General features: G+C 53.7%; 2 protein-coding genes across 4 annotated transcripts; one reads left to right on the forward strand and one right to left on the reverse strand.

Moving 5' to 3' along the window:
- Positions 1-74: 74 nt before the first annotated feature.
- NUP210L (nucleoporin 210 like) lies at positions 75-23,183 on the forward strand. 3 transcript variants are annotated; one of them, XM_085210121.1, is made up of 40 exons: positions 76-279; positions 660-796; positions 1,043-1,174; positions 1,346-1,439; positions 1,816-1,966; positions 2,126-2,258; positions 2,682-2,840; positions 3,277-3,345; positions 4,066-4,172; positions 4,509-4,649; positions 5,802-5,939; positions 6,366-6,518; positions 6,945-7,146; positions 7,935-8,080; positions 8,628-8,849; positions 9,668-9,841; positions 11,668-11,860; positions 12,028-12,116; positions 12,379-12,477; positions 12,629-12,730; positions 13,278-13,406; positions 13,578-13,705; positions 14,031-14,163; positions 14,463-14,525; positions 15,039-15,218; positions 15,656-15,736; positions 16,696-16,827; positions 16,960-17,118; positions 17,383-17,474; positions 18,031-18,205; positions 18,283-18,458; positions 18,689-18,909; positions 19,786-19,922; positions 20,993-21,119; positions 21,251-21,400; positions 21,494-21,729; positions 21,949-22,093; positions 22,261-22,365; positions 22,581-22,655; positions 22,921-23,183. In XM_085210121.1, exons 1-40 carry the CDS (start codon positions 122-124, stop codon positions 22,992-22,994), a joined length of 5,517 nt encoding a protein of 1,838 aa, XP_085066247.1. In that variant the 5' UTR covers positions 76-121; the 3' UTR covers positions 22,995-23,183. The 3 variants fall into 3 exon arrangements, 2 of the variants coding, with proteins under 2 accessions (XP_085066247.1, XP_085066249.1); XM_085210123.1 differs by having other exon boundaries at positions 80-279; positions 21,892-22,093; XR_014879871.1 differs by lacking the exon at positions 22,921-23,183 and having other exon boundaries at positions 75-279; positions 21,892-22,177; positions 22,581-22,599.
- Positions 23,180-24,174, reverse strand: RPS27 (ribosomal protein S27). The gene is made up of 4 exons (XM_085210135.1): positions 24,033-24,174; positions 23,717-23,825; positions 23,527-23,637; positions 23,180-23,346 (listed from the first exon to the last, which is right to left on the reverse strand). The coding sequence occupies exons 1-4, from the start codon at positions 24,036-24,038 to the stop codon at positions 23,318-23,320; spliced, it is 255 nt and encodes an 84-aa protein (XP_085066261.1). The 5' UTR covers positions 24,039-24,174; the 3' UTR covers positions 23,180-23,317.
- Positions 24,175-24,247: the final 73 nt, after the last annotated feature.

A 24,247-nucleotide genomic window follows, 5' to 3' on the forward strand; every position in this document is an offset into this window, starting at 1 on the left:
CGCGCACGCGCAGTCAGCGGATGCCAGGTGCGCGTTGTCCCAACGCGCACGCGCAGAGCAACGCCTGCAGGAAGGCGGGAAGAGCGCTCAGCGAGCGGCGCCATTTTGCTTCGCTGACAGGATGCGGCGGGCTCGGCGCTTTTCCCTTCTCGCTCTCGTTCTGTTCGTCGTGGTGCCTTCTTGCGCCTCTAAGCTTAATGTGCCCATTGTGTTGCTGCCCTTCAGCCGGGAGATGAGGGTGCCTTTCATGCTGGAGGCCGAGGGGGGCTGCTACTCCTGGTGAGGGAGGGAGCAGTGCTGAAGGGGGTGGGGGGTGGAAAGGTGTGTGGGGATGGAGGGGTTCGGGGTGCAGTGAGGAGATGGGAGCCTGGATCGAGGGCTTCATGTGTGATAGTGGCCATGGCCGTGCTGTGTGGCTGCCAGACAGAGGCCCATGGCCTGCCTGACAGGATCTGTGTCCTGCACGGTGGAGGTCAGTGGCCTGCCTGACAGAGGCCCATGGTCTGCCCAATGGAAGCCTATGATCTGCCTCACAGAGGTCTGTGCCCTGCCCAGCAGAGGCCCATGGTCTGCCCAGAAGGGCAGTGAGGAGCCCAGTGCTCTGACAGCTGTAAAGATAGACATGTAAGCAGAGAAGAAAATGTCTTTGTGTCTTTCAGGCGTTCTATGCATGACAGTGTTGTCACAGCTGAGCCCGTGTATGAGGATGGTTCTGCATGCTCCCAGAAAGCCCTGCTGTCTGCTCAGTCCGCACAGCCCACCAGGCTGAGCAGCACTGTGATAGCTGAGGAACACGGTGGGTGGAAGAACAGAGGCTCGTGAGATGGGAGGTGATGCGGGATTTAGGGCTTGTATGGAAGTGTACGATGTTGTGCATTTTTATTGCTGAAATCAAGCTGTGATTAGTGGTAACACCTCAGCCAGGTTCCGCAGGATGAGAAAGCAGCTATTGATTATTCTCACTAGCAGAGCTTTTTGCAGCTGTTGACTCAATAGGAACCTGTAGGGGCTGAACGAAGCGCTGTTTGTTCCCTTGCTGCAGTCACCGGCCACACGCTCCGCTGTGATGTGATGGTTGATGTGATCAACAGCATTGAAATTCTGTCCCGAACTCGGGAGATCTACGTGGAGGATTCTCCCCTGGAGTTGGCAGTGAGAGCCCTGGATGTCAAAGGTACGGCTTGTGAGAAGGGCTCTCCCAGTACCACGCCAAAGCTGTGCTCTGAGAAATAAATGCTGCTTGTTGCCTTCGTGTTTAGAAGGAAAGGAGGTTTGATTTTACTGTGTCAGCTAGCAAGAGTGCATGAGTTTCCCCCTTTATGTGAATTTTCATTTCTGTTTCCAGGAAACACGTTCAGTAGCTTGTCAGGAATGGTTTTTGAGTGGAGCGTCGCAAAGGATGAGGATGTGGACAGTGTAGAATTGTCAGACAAAATAAGGTGACTGTGACAAAAAGTATGAGGGAATGTTTAGCGCTTGCTTTCATCTTGGGATGCTCCTAGGGTGAGAAAGCAAAAGGAATTCACACGGATTGGGTTAAGTTAACTTCATCCTTGGGCAGTTTTAAATCTCTGTCAGAGATGATCCCAAGGAATCCAGCTTAAGTTTGAGGTTCCTCTGCTTCAAACTGGGGGTGTGATTGGAGACTTCCAGGCGTGTTTCCTACCTGCTTTTTTCCACAATTCCCTGCTAATGATTTCTTCTTGATCAACGTGGCACACGATGATCGACTCATGGCACACGAGCCTGTCTGCCTTAGTGAATCCAAAATGGTCATGGAGATGGCAGCAAAGGTTACTTTTGTTTTCTTGTCAGGATTTTAAAATACTCAGAAGCTGACTATTCCCCACCAAACCACATTGTTGAGCTGGAAAGAGCAGAAAAACAAGGAGACAGAATCCTGGTGTCAGGAATCACGACTGGAGCAGCGGTTGTAAGAGTCCGAATACACGAATCGACCTACAAGGTGAATAATCAGCACCATTTTCCCTTTCTTGATAGGAAAAAACACAATCCAAACCTCTGTTTAAGGCAAGCTGCATGGAAAATATGCATTTCTTTGTCATTTTTCCTGGCTTTGGCTTTCGTGGCTGTGGGTAACGGCAGCCTTCTGATTTCCCATTAGAAAGTGGCTGCTGCTGTGGTACGCCTGCTGGTTCTGGAGAACATAGTGCTGATCCCTGCTCATGACGTTCACCTCCTGGTTGGAGCACTTATAAAATACAGAGTTGCAAAAGTTGTACGGGGGAAGATGACAGGTAAATTATTCTCCTAGCACCGTAGCGTTGAGCCCGGTTTTCACCTGAGCTTTCTGACTCAGCGCGTGGATACGTTGTGGTTTTCTGAGCCTAGAGACCAAGTTGGTTGTGAGTGCCTGACTGCTGGGGCCTTGTGCTGGAATGCAGCACCCTGTGGAGATGGGGAATGGTGGCAGGGTGGGTGTGAATTGATTTCCATGGCACGCTGATGCTTGCAGAGCTCGAGTGTCGGCTCCTGAGCGCTGAACTAATGCTGCCAGCGTGGAGAAACAACAGCTAATTACGTGTTTAGGCTGATGGAGTGCTGCCGTTACTGTTTGGTCCTTGCATTCGTGCCTGCTGAAAGAGAATGCTTCGTAGGAGAGCGGAGGTGGTTATAAAATCACTGCAGTTTTTTTTTTCTTCAAAAAAACCTTTTTGCAGAGCTGGAATTTCCTCTGGAGCATTACGAGCTGGAGCTTCGGGATCAAGTCGCTGCTCCTGGGGGCTCTGAGCTCCTGCCTGTGGCCAGCCTGGAGGGGAGGACTGCCGCCGTGCGAGCCGTGCAGCTGGGGCAGAGCAGCCTGGTGGTGGTCCATAGAAGTATCCTGGGCTGTATTCTGTGCTGCTGGGCAGCTGTGCACTCTGCCAAGCGTGGTCTCCCTGATTTATGGTCACAGATTGGCAGTGAAAGAGGTTGTAAAGGCAGGAGGGATGCTTTGGGTTTGCTTCGGAGTTGCTCTGAGTGCTTGAGCTTTGTTGGAGGGGATTCCTGTGTGCCTCCTCCTTCCCCTCAGCTCGGTGCTCCCCACTGCTCTCCTTCCCAGTTCTCTTCCTTCCTCCTTTCCCTTTTCACAAGGGCTCCTCCACCCAATTACAAAATGCAACCCCGCTGATGGCAACAGAAGGTGAAAATTACATCAAACTCCACACCCTCGGTTGCTCTGTATTTAAACCCTTCCAGTTTTACAGCTCACTAAAGGTGACCACGCTCCTTCAGGATAAAAAAACTCAACAGAATTCCTATACAAGAATCAAGACGTTCACATGCGAGCTGCATCTGGGCTGCCTAACAGCACCATCCATGTGGTAGAAGCTGGATTTTTAGGTAACGAGAGAGCAGGAGCTTGATTGTAAAACTCTCACATCGTTGTTTGGTTTTTTTCTCTGATCAGGAACGTATTTAATGTATCAGTGCCTTCGTTCTATTGCCAGCAGGCATCTGAAACTTAAGGCCGGAGCAGATGGCATCTTTCCAAGTGCACTGATCTGAAACCTGAAGTTGGCTTTGCTCCGTCTGATGGGCTGCTTTCTAAGTCACAGCAATTAACTAAGCTGAAGATCAGCAGCAGGCAATGGGGCTCAGAGCTTGGAAAGAATGTGCCACGATTGCCTTCCGTGCCATTTTTGTGCTGCTTGCTGAAATATATATTTTGGTTAGAGCGTGCTTGGATTCAGGAATTTGTTTTTACACGACAGCGGATACTTTGGGGGCTGAATAATGAGCGCCTTTCTGCTTCAGTCACCGCTTCTCATCCAGAAAGTTTCGGTGCCTCCAAGTGCTGTGGCTGACATTCCTCGTTCTGTGCTAAAATCTCTGCTTTTTGGCAGCAGAAAGACGTTGGTTACAAAAACCAACATCCCATATCAAGCACAAAATGGAGTACAAACTTACAGTTCCTAAACCAAGTTAGGAATCGTTTGGTTATCCTGCAGATAGAAAAACAACTCTGGTATCAAAGTTCTTAATAAAAGATAGCAGGCATTTATTTCTCTGTTGGTTGCTGCTGATTGTGGCTCCGGGAGCAACACGTGTTTCCTATTGCAGGTTTCAGTGTCTATCCAGGAGACAGATGGGTGCTGGAGGTGCAGCGGCGGTACGCCGTCACTGTTGAGGTTTACGATAGAGACAGCACTAAGGTTTATTTATCTGATGTGAGTAAATGGCTGTTAGCAACGCGTGGCTGCCTGGGGTGCTGTGGTGAGTTGTGCTGCTTCATGGAGAGCGTGGAATGAACGCAGCATTCCAAGTGGATTGAATATCTAGCAGGGATATTCAGGACTAGTGAGGGGATTAGGGAGCAGGAGAAGCTGTTGCTTTTGTCACCTCAGTCTCCTTCAGTCTCTGTTGCACAGATTTCCACTCACATTTCAGTCTCACCTGTGTTACAGACCTCTCCAGGACTGCGCAGTCCCGTGGGTGTTTGTGTGGAATGAATCTGGTTTTCCTTGGAGGGGGTGCAGTGTTGACTGATTTTTGTCCGTTTGCAGAACCTCAGGATAACTCACCACTTTTCTAAGGAGCATTTTGAGGAGCTGACGTCGTCTCCTAACGGCTCTTACCACGTAGTTCGAGTCCTAAAAGGTGGCACCACAGGGATAAGAGCTGAGCTGGTTTCTGTCCTTCAGCAGGTAAGAGATAAGGATGGTTGTGATTTTCGCAGAGTGACAGAACGGTTTGGGTTGGAAGGGACTCAAGGATCACGAAGCTCCAACCCCACACCAATGCAGAGCCACCAACCTCCACTCTCACAGCAGCCCAGGCTGCCCAGGGCCCCATCCTTGCTGCCCTCCAACACCTCCAGGGATGGACGGGGATCCACAGCCTCTCTGGGCAGCTGTTCCAGCACCTCCCCACTCTCCCAGCAAACAACTTCCCCCTGACAGCCAGCTGAAAGCTGCCCTCCCTCCACTTCCAGCCATTCCCCTCGTCCTGCTCTCATCTCCCCTTCCCAAGAGCTGCCTCCCCTCCTGTTTGTAGACTCTTCAGACTTTTCTTCAGGATGTTTTTTCAGTCCCTTGGGTTGTGTCCTAACACTGCTCACATCCACGTGAAATGAGCTGCTCAGTGATTGGAGCTGTGCTATATTTGTCCTGCTAGAACAAGTTACTCCCCACAACGTCTTTGTATACAACTCCTTCAGCAGCTTCTGAGCTGGGAGCATCCGAGAGGGAAAAACTGACCCTTAGAAAAGTGAGAAACCAGGCAGTTAGAAAGGAAAGCTTGGGAAGCTGGATGACACCAGGGATTCTTGCACCTTCTCTGCTGCTGTTGGAGCAGCTGCAGCTCTCAGTGAGCTGCGCACAGCACGTCACCTTGCAGAGCACGTGTGGTCAGCAGCATTCCCACATGCAGCTTCCAGAGCTCCCCAGGTGCTCAGGGATCGTCCTCTGTGAGAGGATGAGATGCAGTTGTCAGAGCTGATGTGTTTCGTAGCAATGCACGCTGTGCCAATTGGCCTCAGCACCTGGGAATGTGAATTAAACGCGTGAAGGAAACAATTTAAACACAGCCACAGATTCCTGCCTTTAACTTCATACAAAGCAAAGTGTTTCGGGGGCAAACGGACGCATCGCAGTGCAGTTGTTTGGATCACAATCCCCCAAAGAAACAATTGATTCCAGGCTTGTATTTTTTAAGCTTGTGGTCGTGGCAATCAGCACCAATCTTTTCTGTGGGGATTCTGCGTTGGGGCTGCATTCGCTGTAAGACCATCGGTTTGTCTTTCGGCTGCTAAGCTGCTCTGATGGAAAGGGCATTTCCTTCTGTCCCCGTGTTTGCAGGATGGCTCTGCTGCTCCCTTCCCCACGGTGATCAGCCGTGAGCAGGAGGTGAAGATGTTCCAGCCCATCAGGCTGTCCTGTCCTCTCCTTGCGTTCCCGTGGCACCCCGCAGGAGTGCTGTATCAGCACCAGCTCCAGGTGAAGTCGAGCGTGGTTTGGGAAGCTGTGATGGCTCCTTGTTCTGGGAGCCCCACGGTTCTGTTCCCACTGGAATCTGCCTGGCTCCCTCCACAACATCCATTTCTCCCTGATAAGCCCACGTGAAATGCCACGTTCCTGGCCCCAGTGCTCATCCCTCCCTTTGCCTTTCCTTTTTCTTCCCCTGTGCTGCTTTGTCGCTTTGTTCTTCGCTCCCCTTTCGTTTGCTGTTTACTTGGCTGTACATCATTAAACATCACTGCAGGTTTGAGCTGTTGAAAGCGTTGCCTAAGCATAAGAGCAACAGAAATGTCCTTTGATGCTGTTCCATAGCAAACCCAGGAACACAAGGTTGTTTTCCCCCTCTCCTGTTGCCAGGACGCTGTTGTACTTTATGGCACTCCCCTTTCCTTTCTGTTCTTACAGGTGGAAGGAGGCAGTGGCAATTTCTCCTGGATTTCTTCCAATCAAACTGTGGCCACAGTCACCATAAAAGGAGTGGTGAGCGGAGGCCTGGCCCAGGGGCACTGCACGGTTCAGGCCAGAGATGCACAGAACCCCCTTCATTATGCAGGAATACAGGAAAGTCTTTTATTATTTTTTCTGGGCTGTTCATTGTTCTGAATTGCCATCTCGTCCAGGCTTAGAAACTGAAAGCTTCTGCTTGAAGGTCAAAGTGTGTTTGTTGTTCAGAAGAGCTGGGCTTGGTTTTCTGCAGGCTTTTCTTGCAGCTTTCTGTCAGTGGGACTGTTTCCAGTTTACTGGACTTGGATCTTAGTATTTCTTACATCTTGAGTATCAGGTGCTTCTTTATGCAGCACTATTTAGCTGTTGAATTGATTTTACAGCCCGTTTAGCATCATGTAAGAACTATCAGAGTTTGTAAGCAAAGATACCATCGGTCTGTTTCCCATCTTTTGACTCGGGCTGTTTCCTGCTCGCAGCCATGCTGTCACGCTGCGGTGATTTTCTGCTCTCATGCTGTTTCCTGGTGCTCTGCTCATGCAGGTGTTTGTGGAACCTCTGGCAAAGCTGGAACTGATGCCGCTGCATGCAGATGTGGAGGTGGGGCACACTCTGCTAGCTCCTCTCCAGGCTTACTTCACACGCAGGGAAACAAAGGAGTACATTGCTTTCACTGACTGCTCCCTCTTACCTTTGGAGATAAGCATGGAAAAGAGAGGAGTGTTTGTCCTTGCAGAAGGAGGTATGATGGGTTAGCTCCAAAATGCTTGTTCTCATAAGTGTGCTTTGTATAATTTGTGGGGATTTGTCAGCTGTTAATGAAGTCTGAGGCTCTGATGGGGTTGAACCATTTCTGTGCTCTTGTGAGGCCCCATCTGCAGCACTGCGCCCAGGGCTGGGGCACCCAGGGCGAGAGAGACAGGGAGCTGTTGGAGAGGGTCCAGAGGAGCACAGAGATGAGCGGGGGGCTGCAGCACCTCCCTGCAAAGCCAGGCTGGGGAGCTGGGCTCGTTCAGCTGGAGAAGAGGAGGCTGGGGGTGAGCTGAGTGCAGCCTGCAGGACCTGAAGGGAGCCACAAAGAGGAGGGGAGGCAGCTCTTGGGAAGGGGAGATGAGAGCAGGACGAGGGGAATGGCTGGAAGTGGAGGGAGGGCAGCTTTCAGCTGGCTGTCAGGGGGAAGTTGTTTGCTGGGAGAGTGGGGAGGTGCTGGAACAGCTGCCCAGAGAGGCTGTGGGTCCCCGTCCATCCCTGGAGGTGTTGGAGGGCAGCAAGGATGGGGCCCTGGGCAGCCTGGGCTGCTGTGAGACGTGGAGGTTGGTGGCTCTGCATTGGTGTGGGGTTGGAGCTTCGTGATCCTTGAGTCCCTTCCAACCCAACCCATTCTGTGATTCAGCTCTTTTATAATCGCCTCCCAACAGCTGAGGGATCAAATGTGCCACCTGGGGGAACCTTTAGGAAAACCAAATGAGGTTAAGGGTTCTCCTGCACTTAATTTCACCACAGATCTGCTGTAAAGACCTTCTGTTTTAGGTGGTCAGAAGCCTGACCGGGCATTCTGCTCCAGCTTCCAAATAGAAGCGAGGTCTGTGGGACACACAGTGCTGACAGTGAGCGTTCGTGTCCACCAGCAGCACTTGGAAACAAGTGCAACGTTTGCTGCTTACGAACCCCTCAAGGTGAGGACGTGTGCGCTGTGCTGGAATTGCTGACCTGCTGAGGAGGCTTCGTTGCACAGTGCTGCATCCTGAATTGTTTGTCAGTTTGGGAATTAACTGACACCAACAAACAAAATCCATTCTGTCAAATGGGAGTAAATGGGTTTAACGGTCAACTTGACTTCAATTGTTGAGGAAGAACAGGAGTGTGTTTGGGCTGCTCTTTGTTCTTCAGTCTGAGCTGCGTGCTGCTGGAGCAGCACTTTAATAGGTGGGGTCTAAGCTGGATTTCCTGGGCAGCTTGGAATAAATGAATGCAGAAGAAAAATGGGGATATTTTATAACAATCTGCAGTTTCTTGTCTGCTTCTCATGCGTGCGCATGACCTCATTCCAGCATTACAGAGCCCTGCGGGTTGACCTTAAACATCCCTTACGTTGCTGGAGTAGTTGGAGGCCTTAAGTGCTGTCAGTGGTTCTTTTTTGTCTCTTTTCGACTTGAGCGAATGCCCCGCTGACAGATGGCACCAAAAGAGGAATTCCGGCTTTGCTTTTCTTCACGTGCTCAGGCCGTCAACCCGGTGGAGATGGCTTTGGTGACCTGGAAGGCAACGAAGGAGATTGTTTTTGAGGGTGGCCCGGGGCCGTGGGTTTTGGAACCGTCCCGTTTCTTTTCGGAACTGATTGTAGAACGTCAAGGTAAAATTGAGGTGGTACAGATCCGACTGCCGACCCAAAGGAAGGTGAAGCAGTACGTCTACCGTGCCGAGTGCCTGGAGCTGGGGGAGCAGGTAAGGAACTTCCACCTCTGTGTTCTGAGCTTCATAAGGAGCTGCAGTGTGGGTAGATTTGCACGTGTGGTCTCCCATTTCCCTGTGAGAGAGCTCACAGCCTGGGATCTGCTGACAAAGAATTTCACTCTTCTTACGCTTGTTGGTTTATTGGTTCCCGTTTGACTCAGAACTGTGTTTAGGGGAAGAACAGCAGGGGTTCTGTTCAGGCAGGTGGTTCTGTCCTAATGCACAGACAGCTTGGTGAAACTTCCCTCCAAACTGTGCCCACAGAAACTTCTACAAGGCAAAAAAAAAACGTTTTGGGAAGATACCCAGAAAGCCCTAGGAGTGGGACGCGGTCAGTAAGGGTGGGGGAGAGCTGCTCTTTACAGAGAAAACTCCTTTCAGAATCCAAATCTGGTGATGAGCTCAGTATTAAACTCAAGAACACAATGCAGGCGGCAGACAGCAGGGGGTTCTTAGCATCTCAAAACCTTCTGAGCCACCAGAGCTGTGCTGCAGGTGCTGCTTCTGTTCTTTCTGATCATCTGCCTCCTGACGAAGACGATGGTTAGCAGGAGTGGCAGCCTGGCCACGGGAGGCCCCAGGGTGAGGGAGCCGGGTTAGAGGCACCGTGGTGATGGGTCGACAGTTGGACCTGGTGATCTTTGAGGTCTTTTTAACCATGATTCTTAATCATTCTGATCGTCCTGCACGTCCTTTGGCTTTACACACCTAATGCCACACGTGTCAGCTTTGCGTTTGAAGGCACAGCAGTTACTTTCTGCCCTCTGTGGTTGATCTGGGCAGCTTGCAGCTCTTGTGTGTCCCTGCAGGTGCTCACATTCCGTGCAGGGAACCGGGCTGGGCTGCTGAACCCCGCACCTGCTGTGGAATCAGCCATGGTGACGTTCATCTGTGCTGCTCCTGTCAGCATGGCTGTGAGCCCGTCGTACGGAGCGCTCCGTGCTGTTCCACCTTGTCTGTTGCCACAGCACAGCAAGCAGCTGGTAAGGCTTGGGGCAGAACTGCATCCAGGGCAAGAGAGACAGGGAGCTGTTGGAGGGGGTCCAGAGGAGCACAAAGATGAGCGGGGGGCTGCAGCACCTCCCTGCAAAGCCAGGCTGGGGGAGCTGGGCTCGTTCAGCTGGAGAAGAGGAGGCTGGGGGTGAGCTGAGTGCAGCCTGCAGGACCTCAAGGGAGCCACAAAGAGGAGGGGAGGCAGCTCTTGGGAAGGGGAGATGAGAGCAGGACGAGGGGAATGGCTGGAAGTGGAGGGAGGGCAGCTTTCAGCTGGCTGTCAGGGGGAAGTTGTTTGCTGGGAGAGTGGGGAGGTGCTGGAACAGCTGCCCAGAGAGGCTGTGGGTCCCCGTCCATCCCTGGAGGTGTTGGAGGGCAGCAAGGATGGGGCCCTGGGCAGCCTGGGCTGCTGTGAGACGTGGAGGTTGGTGGCTCTGCATTGGTGTGGGGTTGGAGCTTCGTGATCCTTGAGTCCCTTCCAACCCATTCTGTTCTGTGACTCTGTGCTGCTGTTAATGCTGTGTTGTGCTCCTCCACCCACCTGGGGGTGTTGGGAAAGCATGATGTGTGAGGTACTTCCTGTGGGCTTAGGTGAAATTTGTGTGTTATTAACTCTGTTGCAGAGCTCTGATTGGAAAAATGGTTACCTAATAGTGAGATAACTTTAATAAACATCCCAGTAACGACTGTTATGAGGGTGGGTGGTGACAGGACGAGGGGAACGGTGTTAAAGTGAGCCAGGGAGGTTTGGGTTGGATGTGAGGAGGAAGTTTTTCCCCCAGAGGTGGGGAGGCACTGGAACAGGTTGCCCAAGGAGGCTGTGGATCCCCATCCCTGCAGGCATTCGAGGCCAGGCTGGATGTGGCTCTGGGCAGCCTGGGCTGCTGGTTGGTGACCTGCACACAGCAGGGGTTGGAACTGATGGCCATCGTGGTCCTTTGCAACCCAGGCCGTTCTGTGAGCCTATGATTCTATGAGTCTATGATTCCATGGGTCCTTGTGGCACCCTGTGGGTCCTTATGGCACCCTGTGGGTTCTCAGGGCAGCTTGGGCTGCTGGTTGGTAACCTGCACACAGCAGGGGGTTGGAATGAGATGAGCATTGTGATCCTTTTCAACCCAGGCCATTCTATGGGTCAGTGATTCTATGGGTCCTAATGGCACCCTGTGGGTCCCTATGGCACCCTATAGGGTCTTATGGCACCCTGTGGGTTCTCAGGGCAGCCTGGGCTGCTGGTTGGTGACCTGCACACAGCAGGGGTTGGAACTGATGGTCACTGTGCTCCTTTGCAACCCAGGCCGTTCTATGAGCCTATGATTCTATGAGTCAATGATTCCATGGGTCCCTATGGCACCCCGTGGGTCCCTGTGGCACCCTATGGATCCTTATGGCACCCTGTGGGTCCCTACGGCACCCTATAGGGTCTTATGGTACCCTATGGTTCTCAGGGCAGCCTGGGCTGCTGGTTGGTGACCTGCACACAGCAGGAGTTGGAACTGATGGTCACTGTGCTCCTTTGCAACCCAGGGGATTCTAGGATTCTGTGATTCTATGAAATGATGGCCTGGGCCCTTTGCTGCCAAGGTTTCCTCTGCCCATTGTGTTTGGTTTGGCAGTAATTGATGTTGTAAGCAGGAAAGCTCAGAGAGGAACCCCTGCAGTACGTTGGGTGATCAAGCTGTAGCTGGGAGAAAGAAGCAGGCGCTGCTGCACAGAATCCTGTCGTTGCAGTCCGACCGATTCTTGTCTGGGAGGAGGGAACCTTCCTTCTAAAGCCAGGCAGTGAGCTGTAATGGAACTGCTCCTTTGTGTGCAGGTCCCCATTTCCAGCCGGAGGAGCACAGAGCTGGAGCTGGCGCTCTTTGATGGGCAGCAGCGCAAGTTTGACAACTTCAGCTCGCTGGTGCTGCAGTGGAAGTCATCCAACAGGAGCCTGGCACACTTCTCTGACGCCAGAGCCACCAGGATGGTGCTGAAGGACGATGGCAGCGGGCAGAGCAGGCTGCACGGTACTGCTGGGCTCTGGGGGACATCATTTACATGCTGACATTCAAAATTGTTCCTCAGGAACGCAGTGAAACTTGAAAAATCATCAACATCTTGCTTAAGAGCATTTCTTAAGGGTTTTGGTTTCTTTTTCTCTCTTTTTTTTTTTTTTGTCATCTGTGGCTTGCAGGACATCAGCTTCTAGAAGTGCATCAGATTAAAGGAACTGTTCGTGTTGAAGTCAGCTTTGTAAAGTACAGGAGCAGTGGTGGCCCACAGGTGAGCAATGAGGAGCCTTTGTGGTGGACAGAGGGCCTGGCCATTTGGTGACAGATCTCCGTGGTACTGCAGCAAGACACGTTTTTAGTTCTAAATACCAACCTTTGCAGCTTCACAGGGAGAGATTTCTGTCGGGAGAAATGCCCATCTGCAATCTGCATCATCATTTCCTTTCTGTTGGGGAGGAGGAAGAGAGTGCAGCTTTTGTAAGCTGAGGAGCAGCACTGATGGAACACTGCTCTGATTTTGTTCGTGTTCCTAGGCACCGTCTGGCTTATTTACCTCTGTGGAGTTCCTGCTGGTTGAGGACGTGATGGTTCAGCCTGATAACATCACTGTCTATAACCACCCTGCTGCAAAGGTAACAGCACCATTCCCAGCTGTGTTGTACCTGCAGGCTCTATGAAAACGTGTAACAAGTGATGCCTTCACATTTTGGAGCGTAGTGAAGCCTCAGAAGAGCTGAGGACTCAGGGCTCGGTTCTTTGATGGGATTTTGTTTTCATTGGCAGGAGCTGTTCCGTCTTCTGGAAGGTTCTGGGTACTTCCTGGTCAACAGCAGCGAGGAGGGAATCGTGAACGTGAGATACTTGGAGGCAGACAGTGCCATTGAGGTGATTGCTGTGCAGGGGTTTGCACTGCAGGAGCTCGTGTTGAGGAAGGTTCAACCTCAGAAAAAAGGAAGAAATCAATCTTTCACTTTGCTTTTTGTTGGTTTTTTTCCCCTCTGTCTCCTGGTTGGACTGAGACGTAATGAGTTCCTTACCAAAATCCCCTCCTGCAGTTTCCTGTGTCCTCCTGCAGTACCTGCAGTGCAGCTCCTTGGTTGAGACCCAGAGGGCAGAAGTTTGTGGCTGAGTCAGAAGTCAAAACTTCACAGGTTTTACTTGAGAGAGAAATCTAATCTCACTGCCAGAGGACAAAGACTGAACTGTGTGGCTTAGAAGTGGAAGCCGGATGTGTTCAGGTTCCCCAGGCCGGTGCACTGCTCCCTTTGGTACAGGAAGGATCCCGTGGGAGCTGTGCAGGCTGACCCAGGTCCCATAGCTGTGCTCAGCGCTCAGCGCAGCTGTGTGTTGGAGCAGAACACCTCATTTCTGTAACAGGGATGGAAATATTTTCTCCGGTTGCTATGGCTCTGCCTGTTTGCTTTCCTTACAGGTCACCCCTTTGCAGCCTGGATTTTTAAGCCTGGCTATCCACGATTCCTGTTTGGCCTCCTTGCCACCAGTTGCAGCCCACGTGCGCGTGTCTGACGTGCTCGAGGTGGAGGTGGATCTCAGTGAAAAGGTGCTACAGCCCTGGGGAAGCCCCGCTGGTCCTAAATTATTATTATGGGCTGCGTTGCCCACCCAGAGGAGGCAATACCACGAGAGGAGGCTTAGCAGCTCGCATCCAGAGCCAGGAAGGGTGTGCGAGTTGCTCCCTTCCCTTCCTCCCTCCTCTTCCCTTTCAATGCAGGCTGAGGTTGGCAGGAGAGTTACGGCCACTGTTCGAGTCCTGGGTTTTCAGCGACTTCCCCTGCAGAGTAAATACTTCAAGTACATGAAGCTTCAGCTGCAGGCAGCATCACCTATTGTGAGCCTTGTGTGAGTATTGCCTTGGGCTGGGCCGTTCCAAAGCACCGCCTGGTAATATTCACCTCGTGAGGAAAAACAGAACTGAGAACTCCAGGGAACGATTTGCGTTACTTCAGGCCTGGTAGCTCTGTCCACGTGTTTCTCTTTTGACAAAGGAGTCGATTCCCTCACATTGATTGTGTTTATGGAGTGGTGGTTTGCCACTCAGAGCTCTGTGCTGTGGAGAATACAAGCCTCTCTGTTGTGACTTGCCAGCTCAGCAGTTCCTGCCCGAATTATCTCACAGTTTCTCATAGGAAATTAAAAGTGGAGTCATGCTAAAGTGTCTTCCTAGGCAAGTGGAGGAAGTGGGAGAATATTCCCAGTTGCACGTACTTCATGCTGTTGCCGTGGGCCAGACGACTTTGGTAGCTACAGCCTGGGACAGGATGGGCAGAAAAATCACTTCCGCTCCTCGGAAACTTGAGGTAAAGATGCACAGCTCTGAAATCTGCTCATTTTTGGCTGCTGTGGAGTCCTTACGTTCAAAGTGCTTCAGGGGAAATAAAAGCAGCTCTCCACTGCTTGCGTTTTGGCAGCGCGGCCCGTTGTTCTGCCAGCCCTTCCATTCAGAAGGCAGAACCACTGCCCTCGCTAGAAAGCTCTGTGCAAGGCTGTCCCCAGATCCCCTTAGACTTGTGAGATCCAGCAGCCCTTGTGCTCTGTCTGGTGTATAGAAAAAAACCCGTGTAATGTTGTACAGCAGAATATCCTTCCCTTCTGCCAGGTCTTTCCTCCGTTTAAGCTGATCCCAAGGAAAATCACCCTTATTCCACACAATATGATGCAGGTGAGCGTTTTTTTTTTTTGCTTCCTTTCCCCCTTAGTACTTCATGGTATACTTCACAGTGGTGAAAAGAGCTTAATTAAGCTTAGGAGTAAAGGCTCTGGATCTTAATAGTGGTCTTACTCCCAAATCCTGTCCTGTGGCAATCTGGTGGTGGTCAGACCTCAGTTCGGTGCTTGAAGGTGGGCGCCGCATTTCAGAGCCCTCCTTGATGGTTGAATTGAGCTTCAGTGCTGCAGCTTCTGAGTGCTGGGATGGGAGAGCTGGGTGCTGCAGACACGGACTCAGCAGGGTGCTGCCTCTGGGGCAGGTGTGATGCCAGTCCTGACGCTGCGTGCTCAGAGGGCACGAGGACGCGGGTGCATTTTGGACTTTGTATCCTTTGAAGTGAAAGGGCTGCAATGGGAGAGGTGTGGAACGGGCAACTGGAGATATTCATTCCCTACCTCGCAGCGTCGGGATTTGCTAATTGATGTCTCCCTTAATGAACATCTCACCCATTTAAACGTGCTTCAGGTGATGGCTGAAGGTGGTCCCCAGCCACAATCCATCGTCCACTTCTCTGTCACCAACCGCTCCGTCGCTGAGGTCAGCTGCCTTGGACACGTCACAGCAAAGGCAGTGGGAACAACCAGCATCCAGGGCACCGTTCAGGTGGTCAGCGAAGACACAGGAAGAGTGGCAGTGTTTTCACAGGTCTCTTCCCATTGCATTCTTTACTCTCTCTTCCCCTTGTTAGGCTTTTGAATCGCGTCGGTAGCCAGACCTTGAAAACCTGGCCTGGGCAAACCTCCCATTAAGGGCACGCAGATCTGCCGTTTGTCACGTATCAGTAAAAGCAGTTTGAACGGTTAGAAGCGGGAGAGTTGGCCATCACAAGTCGAGGGGAAACTTCTCCACTCTGCTCTTTCTGGCTCCCCCAGCGGGATGCAGTGAAAGGCAGTGCAGGAGTGCAGGAGAGGAGGCAGCAGGAATCCACGAGCTTTACAAGAAACCTTCGTGTGTTGGGGTGGTCAGCAGTCAGCAGCGCTGCAGTCTGACCGTGGGGAGGTGCTGGCTGCCCCTTCCCTGCCTGACAGGGAGCAAAGCTGCAGGCTGCAAACGTCACCATTCACCGCTGTTGAATTTTGCAGGATGAAGTGGAGCTAGAAGTGATCCAGTTAAAAGCAGTAAGAATTCATGTACCCTCCACAAGGCTGATCGCAGGCACTGAGGTATTGTAGCCCACACTGAAAACTTCCGTTGGCCAAAAGATCAGGAAGGTTCTTAACCTAATAAACTGATTAATAAATGCCTGCAGCTCTAAACCCTGAGCTCAGTGCTGACTGGAGTACAGCAATCAGTAGAAAGAGCTCCTTCAGTCTTAGAGTTCATTCATTCAAGCGTGCAGCAAAAAGTAACAGCGTAGATTAGAGAGAAGCACCAGCCCTCTCCAGCTGCTCACATGGAATCCGAGTCTTGCAGTCTGCAGCTCTGCCCTTAACTGGATTTATGGGCTGGGAAACAGCTCTGTGTGAGCGTGAGGGCAGCAGAGATGGATGTGGGTTGGTGAGGAGCCTGGAATGCCACGTCACAGCGGCCAGAGGGAGCTGTGTTGTAGCAGAGCACTGTCTGGAATTCCTTTGTGGAGATTTGGAGGGCTGTCGTGTGCCTTCAGTGCTTTTAAAAACAAATGAGAGATTCTGAGTGAGGATTTTTGCAGACAGAGTGGAATGTGTTTTTAAAAACGGAATTTCTCAGCTGCTGCAGAATATCTGGGCGTGCTCAGAGAGCTACAAAACAGCAACGTTTCCTTTCCTCTCCGTTTCCCTGGAGATGCAGGGGCTGATTTCAGGTCTTGAAATACACATTCAGTGGATTTTTGGTGGGAAGAGGTTATGACCTCCTCACTGCTGCCAGGCATTTAAGCCAGGGCGAGGAGGGTTTCTTTTGTATTTTAAAGGACTGCAGAGAATGCGCTGCTGTATTGAGTCCATTACCTGTGTGTCAGACAGAATTCCCCAGTTTTAGGGGTTCACTTTCAATTGCTAATGGCATATAATGAGCCCCAGTGGCTGCTCTGCCCTGCAGGGTTGGGCCAGGAGGCCCAGAATGCGGGAAAGCTCAGATGCCCTCTGGTGACAGCATTCTTCCTTGGTGACACTTCCCTCTGGTGACTCTTCTTCCTCTGCAGATGCCAGTCTTCGTGATGGGGCTGAACAACATGCTGACTCCCTTTTCCTTCAGTAATGCTAACTGGGAGCTGAGTTTCCAGTGGTCAGTGAGCAAAAGAGATGTCCTAGAGCTGCTTCCTCGACACGGGAGGGTATGGAGAAGCCTCCAAGAGTGGCCTTACGGCACAGAGTGCGTGGCTGAAGGCCTCGGGAGGTGGGACAACACGTAAGCAGTCGTTAATCCGAAGATGGGTTGGCCTGCAGCCGAGCTGTCTCTCTAACAGGCTTCCATTCAGCTCCCAGCACAGAACAACGTTGCTATGGTCGTGTGCACGAGGGCAGCAGGTAGAACGAGCATCAGGGTGAAGGTGCAGTGCCTGAATGCGTCTGCTGGGCAGTTTGAAGGGAACGTGACTGAGCTGTCAGACGAAGTACAGGTCCTGGTATGTGCCACGGGCTGGGCTCACTGCAGAGGCAGCGTTTGGAGTGGGAGACACCTGTGGGCAGCCTGCATGAGCAGGTGCAGCAGGAAAGCTTCGTTTGGGGGGCACCTGTTGGGCATGGCTGCGAGGGGAGCTTCACACCTCCTCTTTATGTCCGTTTTTGTGGTGACAGGAACTGCTTTTCCTTCACTCCTAACTCCCAGCTGTTGTTAATTCCGCTTTTCAGTGTCTCTGTTTAATAATTTCTTTTTGTTCTGCCTGTAGGTATTTGAAAAGCTGTCTGTGTTCTCTCCCTCGTTTTCCACTGAGCAAATTTTAATGTCCACGAATTCTCAACTCAAGCTGTACACAAACAGGTAGACAGAAAGGAGAACCCGGAACGCAGGGCAGCTGACGATGTGTTTCTCTCCTGGCAGCACGTGCAGCTGCCTCTTAGCTTATTTTTCCTGTCCCGAGATATTCAGCAGAGTCTCACATATTTCCTGCTCCAAAGTAGAGAATTTGAAGCGTGCTCTGCTTCAAGCTGCTGTCTGAAAAGAATGTATTGAGTGTGGGTCAGCAGGGAGCAGAAAACACTCCTCAGGTTTTTAAAGGGACACCTCAGGCTGGGTGAAACGTTCCCCACCGAGCACTAACAGTGACAAGGTTAATCTGAGAAAGCAAACTCCTGAATTCCTGCCTCCAAAAGGAGATCTCAGCTTTGGAATCTGCCTGCACTGTTGGGGTTTTGGTGGTAGGTTTTGTTGAGATGTTGGTCTTGAAGAACTTGAGAGTCATCCTGAACATTTTCACGGTCAGGAGAAAAAAAAAAGAAGGAGAAGATGAGCTGCTGCTGCTCGTTGCTTGAGAGTGAAACGAACTTCCAGGCTGTGCAAATCTAACAGTGCCTTCTTGCTTTTGTTCCTGGCTCAGGGAAGGGGCCGCGCTTGTCAGCTTCCGGATCTTGCAGTGTTACCCCAACTCCTCAGTCCTTGAGGAACGCGATCAGGGTCTCCTGAGGGCTGGACCCATCCCGGGCATTGCTGCATTGGAGGTGACTTCCCTGGAGCTCTTTGGAGTCAATCAGACAATGGTAACCAGTATCCAGGTGAGAATTCGGGCAGCGCTCAGCCCCCAGGGCTCGCAAGGAAAGCACCTTGGCTCAGCGTAACTTTACTTCTCCAGGTTGCACCCATTTCCTATATAAGGATAAACGTCAGTCCCCAAATCTATACCAGCAGCGGCGTTTCCTTGGCTGCCTTCCCCCTGGGAATGTCCTTCCTCATTACAGTTGAGTTCCACAACAGCATCGGGGAGAAGTTTCACGCCCAGCACGCCCAGCTGCACTTGTCTGTGAACAGGTACGGTGCTGAGGGCTGCCTGTGGCTCACGGGGGGGAGAACTGCCACGCTGACACATCACGAGTCACAACAGAGATGTAAAGATCCGTCTTAAACTTGAAATACGTTTGAAACCAGCTGTTGAGAATTGAGAGCCCGTCGCCAATACCGCGGCAAGGTGTGGGAAACGCACAGCAGGAAACACCTGCCTTTGGAGGGCTGGCATTTAGCAGCTTCCTCTTGGTTCTCAGAGACGACTTGCTGCTCATTAGACCCGCAAACAAGAATCACACCTACGTTGCTCAGGCTGTGAGCAGAGGAGTGACGCTCCTGACCGTCCAGGATAGGAAGCATCCGGGTGTGGTGGACTGCATCCCTGTGCCTGTGGAGCGTGCCATTGAGCCAGAGCTGCCCGGGGCCCTTGCAGTAGGAGATGTCGTCTGTTTCAGCTCAGCCCTCGTCAACCAGGAAGGTTTGTGTGCCTTCTGCTGGAGCTGGGCTGCTGAGCGGCGAGTCTGCTTTGCCTGCAGGAGCAGAGGAAGGCCGGGCTGGTGGGGTTTTCATGGGATGCCTCTAAGAATTGTGGAGCCTTGAATCTTCCCTGGGATGGCTGTTGTGCCTCGGGGTGGGGATGGAGCTGCATCCGCGTTCCTGGTGCTCGCAGCCCCTGCCTCCTGTTTGCAGGAGGGCTCACTTCCTTCCTCTTCAGAGTTCAAGCGTGGGCCCAATTTTATTATCTTTGACACAAAAAGAGCATTTTTGCCCGTTTTCCCCAACTTCAGAATGGCTGTTTTGTAGACGTTCCAAGGACGGGCAGCTCGGGGCAATTTACTGGTGCTTAAACAAAGCCTTCCTTAACTGCATTAAGAGGCTCCGTGCGTAATGGGGCGACAGGCCTGCCTCTGTGCTTTTATTGCTGGCTAATCAGAGCTGCATGGAAAATTAAGTCTCTGATAGCATTTTTAGAATAAAAAGAAGCAGAGAGAGCAGAGAGCCTCCCAAGGAATGCGGAAAGCTTTCTCCCGTTCCGTTCAAGTTCACTTGAGCATTCTTCTTACTTGCTGAACCCCAAACTTAACCTTCCAGTTTATGGTCCTGATTTATTGAGGTGAATATGACTTCTAAGCTCTCTGAATCAGCGGGCACTATTCTGGTGTATTCAGCTGGGAAATGTGGGGAAGGAGTTCCCCTGAGGAGGCCTACAAGGAGGAGACCTGTAAGAACTCTAAAAGATGCACGGGAAGAGATTTGTGGTGCTCACTGCTGGCTGAATGCAGCTCCTCAGCCCTGCAGCAGGGGGCTGGAAGCTGCCATGCAGTGCAGCCAACTTGCAGCCCAATGTTTGCAGGTGAGCCGGGGACGTGGCACGTTTCCCCCCCCTCCGTGCTCATCGTGGACAGCGTGAGTGGAGCAGCGTTAGCAAGGAGCTCTGGAACTGCTGTGGTCTTCCTTGATATCCCAGGGATAGTGAAGACACACAGAGAGGTATTTAGCACCGTTCCCCAGGGGAGAGACCGCTCTACACAGAGGATGGGGAGGCAGTGGAACAGGTTGCCCAAGGAGGCTGTGGATCCCCATCCCTGCAGGCATTCAAGGCCAGGCTGGATGTGGCTCTGGGCAGCCTGGGCTGCTGGTTGGTGACCTGCACACAGCAGGGGTTGGAACTGATGGCCATCGTGGTCCTTTGCAACCCAGGCCGTTCTATGAGCCTATGATTCTATGAGTCAATGATTCCATGGGTCCCTATGGCGCCGCGTGGGTCCCTGTGGCACCCTGTGGGTCCCTACGGCACACTATAGGGTCTTATGGCACCCTATAGATCCTTATGGCACCCTGTGGGACCCTACGGGACCCTATAGGATCTCATGGCACCCTGTGGTTCTCAGGGCAGCCTGGGCTGCTGGTTGGTGACCTGCACACAGCAGAGGTTGGAACTGATGGTCACTGTGCTCCTTTGCAACCCAGGGGTTCTATGAGTCAATGATTCTATGGGTCCCTATGGCACCCTATGGGTCCTTATGGCACCCTGTGGGTCCCTAAGGCACCCTATAGGGTCTTATGGCACCCTGTGGTTCTCAGGGCAGCCTGGGCTGCTGGTTGGTGACCTGCACACAGCAGGGGTTGGAACTGATGGTCACTGTGCTCCTTTGCAACCCAGGCCGTTCTATGAGGGGGGCAGCCTGCTTCTGCATACCAGGACTGTATGTGTGTTGATGCTGTTGTTTGCCAAGAAGAAAAGCAGTAGTTCAGCTGTTATCTCTAAGGCTGTGCTGATAAGAGCACGCAGTCCCTGGGGAGGTAGGCACTGTTAGAACAGGGACTGACAGCCGGACCTGGAGTTGCTCTGAAGCTCCTGGCAACCAAACTGCAAGTGAAGGGCTGGGTAGAAACAAAGCAGGGAGGGCTCGGGTCTGATTTACATAAAAGGTGTTTTACCGTGCTCGTTAGCGTGCTTCGGACTAATCTTTAATTACCCAGTTAGCAGAGCTGTGTAGAAGAACAGAAAAAAAGAGAAGCGGTCAATTTCCCTGCTGTGTCTGTTTTGGATCTTTCAGGTCGCAGTCAATGGCTCATCACACTTACATCTCCAGACTGCTCAGAAAACCTATTTAACAAACGCTCCCAATTCCTCTGCCTTCCACCTTCTCATTGCCACGGGCAGCGGGAGAGAAACCCTCCAAGGTAGGAGCTGCCTCTATAAGCGCCAGACCTGGGGTTTCTGATGGGGAAACCTTTGCGTCTTGGGGCAAACTGCACCTCGTTTTGCTGGCGGGGGGGAGGCTGATGGATTCATCCCCGTGTTCTTCCCGCAGGCTCCTGCAGCTCCGCTCAGGTCGGTGCCATCACGCAGCGCCTGCTCCCGCAGTCCCACCTGCGGTGCCGGCTGAAGTTCAGCAGCGCCGTGCTGGGCGTTGCAGCTGGGGATGTTTTCCACGTGAGCCCAGAGTTCAGCACCCAGGAAGGTAAGGGTGAAGACCTCGGATCCAGACGCGGCGCTTTGGCCTTCGTTCCGCTGCTCTCTTTTTGTTCCGTTGCGAATCCTGTCTCAAACGCAGGTCTCTACGTCTGCGTAATCACTGCAAAACCGCAGCCCAGGGAAGCCCTCCTGGAGCTCAGCACAACCCACTCCTCTGTCCGGGTGGTGGTTTCTCTCGGCGGCGACACGCAAAGCATTCTCATTCCTTTCCTCCCTGCCTTCTACCTCGGTCACTCAGAATTGGTGTTCAGCACCACGCAGCTGAGCCGCGTGCTGAGCGTGCTGGGAGCCGAAAAGGTCCTGGAAAAACTGGAGGTATGTAGAAAAGCTTTGTTCTTGTGTCTGGGGGCAGAAACACAGAGCTGCCCCGGGACGAGTCCCTCTCGGTCATTGATCCCGTGGGTCTGTGAAAGCAGTCACCATTTCCTGCATTTGGAAGCAGCTGTGCTGGGTGATGCTGCGTTTCTCTGTCCCCAGCTTCAGCCCAGCTCTCCAGCTGTAGCAGTGACGCCTCCCGAGTTCTTTTCCAACCAGCCCGGCCTTGTGCGTTACGCCGTGCGTGTGCTCGACCTCGGCTCCCTCCAGCAGAGGCCGGCGGTCTCCATCACCGTCTCTTGTCCTCTCACCGGCCAAAGGGAGGTGGTCACAGCCAGAGCCGTGGCGGGGGAGCAGCCCGCGGGTGAGTGCCCTCGTCTGGACCGCTTACGGTGCCCCAGTTCAGCCCGATTTACCGCTGCCGGCCCGGTTCTACGCTGATCCTGAGGTGCTGCCCCTCGCCGGCCGCTGGGGGAAACTCTCAGAGCTGCTGTCTGTGCACGGCTGACCCCCCTCTCCTTTGCACCGCAGGGCAGCGCGGCGCGGTGGGAATTCACCGGCAGCTCGTGAGCTCTTACCAGATCCTCCTCTTCACTCTCTTTGCTGTTTTGGGATCGACAGCTGTTACTTACCTCGGTAAGTGCACCGGCTCTGTAATCCACTAACGAACACCTGCAGAAACGCAGCCTTTGGCCCATCGCCCCCTCCTCCTCCTCCCTGTTTCCCCCCCATTGCCCTCTCCCACCACCCCATCCCTCCGTTTCCCTCCCCCCTCCCCCCCCCCCCCCACTTTTTGGCAGTTCTTAAGGCGGCTTTGATGGCACAGCGCTGACCAGGTTCTGTTTTGGCAGCATACAACGCCTTCCTGGCCAGGCTGCAGACTCTGCCCCTCATTTACGTGCCCAACGTGGCCGTGCCTCAGGCAGGTGAGTCCATTGCAGTCTATTCAGTGCCGGGCTGACATCCCCAGCCACGGGATGGGAGCAGCGCAGCGCAGGGAGTTCATTACCACCCCCAGACAAAAAGCCCCAAAGCCGTGGGGGCGTTGAGGGGGTTCAGAGAACACCCCCACCGCATTCAGAGCACGCGGTCGGACCAGATGATCTCGTAGCTCTTTTCCAACCTCGGTTGTTTCTGTGATTTCTGTGTGGTTCTGCGGACGTGGGGTGCAGCCCTTTATTTCCCATGCAGGATTCTTCCACCCCCCCAGCCCCGTGCAGGGAGGCAGAAGGACGCAGCTGAGGCTGTGGAGCGTGCAGAACTGAACCTCGGAGCGCCCTCGTAATGCGTGGAGCTGCTGGAGGATGGGGGGCAGCACCCGGCTCACCCCCCTTCTCTGCTGGGCTGAAGCACGCAGCTTAAACACCCGTTATTTGGTGGCAGTTGGGGGCGGTTCGGCATAACCCAACGGCCCGCCCCCCTCCTTGAGGAGAAATAAAAGCAATTCGACTGTTTTATCCAAAATTTATTGACAGGAAGATGGGGGGGGCCGCAGGGCCAGCACAGCTCGCAGTGCCGGGATGCCTCCCGGGGCTCCGTGCCGCGCGGCCGCTGTGTGCGCAGCCCCGGCCATCCCGGCGCCGAGGCTTTAATGCTGCTTTCTTCGGAACGAGCATCCTGGGGAGGGGAGGGGGAACGGGGCGGTGAGCAGCGCGGCTGCCGCAAGCCCCGAACCGCGGGCAGCGCTGCCGCTGCGGCCCCGGCGTGCCGCCGCCAGCCCTCCCTCGCGCCCGGGCCGGCAGAGCCCCGCAGCTCCGGGGGAAGCCGGTGGGCACGGGGAGCGGAGCAGGGACCCACCTTCTGTGAGACGCGCCTTGCCGCCCGTGGGCTGGCACAGCACGGTGGAGCAGCCGACGCAGAGCACGACGGTCTGCGCGTGGCTGAACACGGTGGTGATTTTATAGCAGCCTGCGGGAGAGAAGCGGGGAGTCGGGCGGCGCGGCGGGCCGGCAGGACGCGGCGGGAAGCGCCGGGCGCCGCTCCTCACCTGGGCACTTGACGTCCATGAAGTAGGAGTTGGGGCTCTGCACCAGGCGCTTCTTCTTGTGCTTGCGCTTCTCCTCCTCCGGGGAGGGGTGCAGGAGGTCCTTGGCCAGCTGCGAGCACAGCGCTCAGCGCCCGCCGCCATCTTGCGCCCCCGCGCCCGAGGAGATGGCGGCCGGCCCTGCCCCGCCCGGCCCCCCCGCCCCGCCGCCGCGGCTTTCCCGCCCCCGCCCCGCTCCTCCCGCCCCGCGCTGCCCGGCCCGGCCCGCGGCCGCTCGGTGCGGGAGGACCGCGGGATGGCGGCGGCGCGGCGCACTCACAGGCATGGCGGCGGCGTGCGGCGGCAGCGACCGAAAAGGGGCAGGACCGGAAACGGGCGGCGCTATATCCGCTGCGGGGTTCCCCGCACGGGCGGAAATGGGCACGGCGCCATCTTGGGGAGGGCGGCGGCGGCCGCGTTGGGAAAGAACCTTAAGCCGCGCCCCTTTGCTACGAGCCACGCGCTTACCGGAAGTCACCACCCCGCTCGCGGAAG

The sequence above is a fragment of the Meleagris gallopavo genome, chromosome 27, assembly GCF_905368555.1.
Source record: "Meleagris gallopavo chromosome 27, MGAL_WU_HG_1.1, whole genome shotgun sequence".
Lineage (NCBI taxonomy): Eukaryota > Metazoa > Chordata > Aves > Galliformes > Phasianidae > Meleagris > Meleagris gallopavo.

Coding starts and splice junctions, on each gene's coding strand:
- NUP210L (XM_085210123.1), top strand. CDS start 122: ATGCGGCGGGCTCGGCGCTTTTCCCTTCTCGCTCTCGTTCTGTTCGTC. Junction 12,731..13,277: donor AGGCAGACAGTGCCATTGAG/GTGATTGCTGTG, acceptor CTTTCCTTACAG/GTCACCCCTTTGCAGCCTGG. Junction 14,526..15,038: donor TTCCACACAATATGATGCAG/GTGAGCGTTTTT, acceptor AACGTGCTTCAG/GTGATGGCTGAAGGTGGTCC.
- RPS27 (XM_085210135.1), bottom strand. Junction 23,638..23,716: donor CATGGACGTCAAGTGCCCAG/GTGAGGAGCGGC, acceptor TCTCTCCCGCAG/GCTGCTATAAAATCACCACC. Junction 23,347..23,526: donor CAAGGCGCGTCTCACAGAAG/GTGGGTCCCTGC, acceptor TCCCCTCCCCAG/GATGCTCGTTCCGAAGAAAG.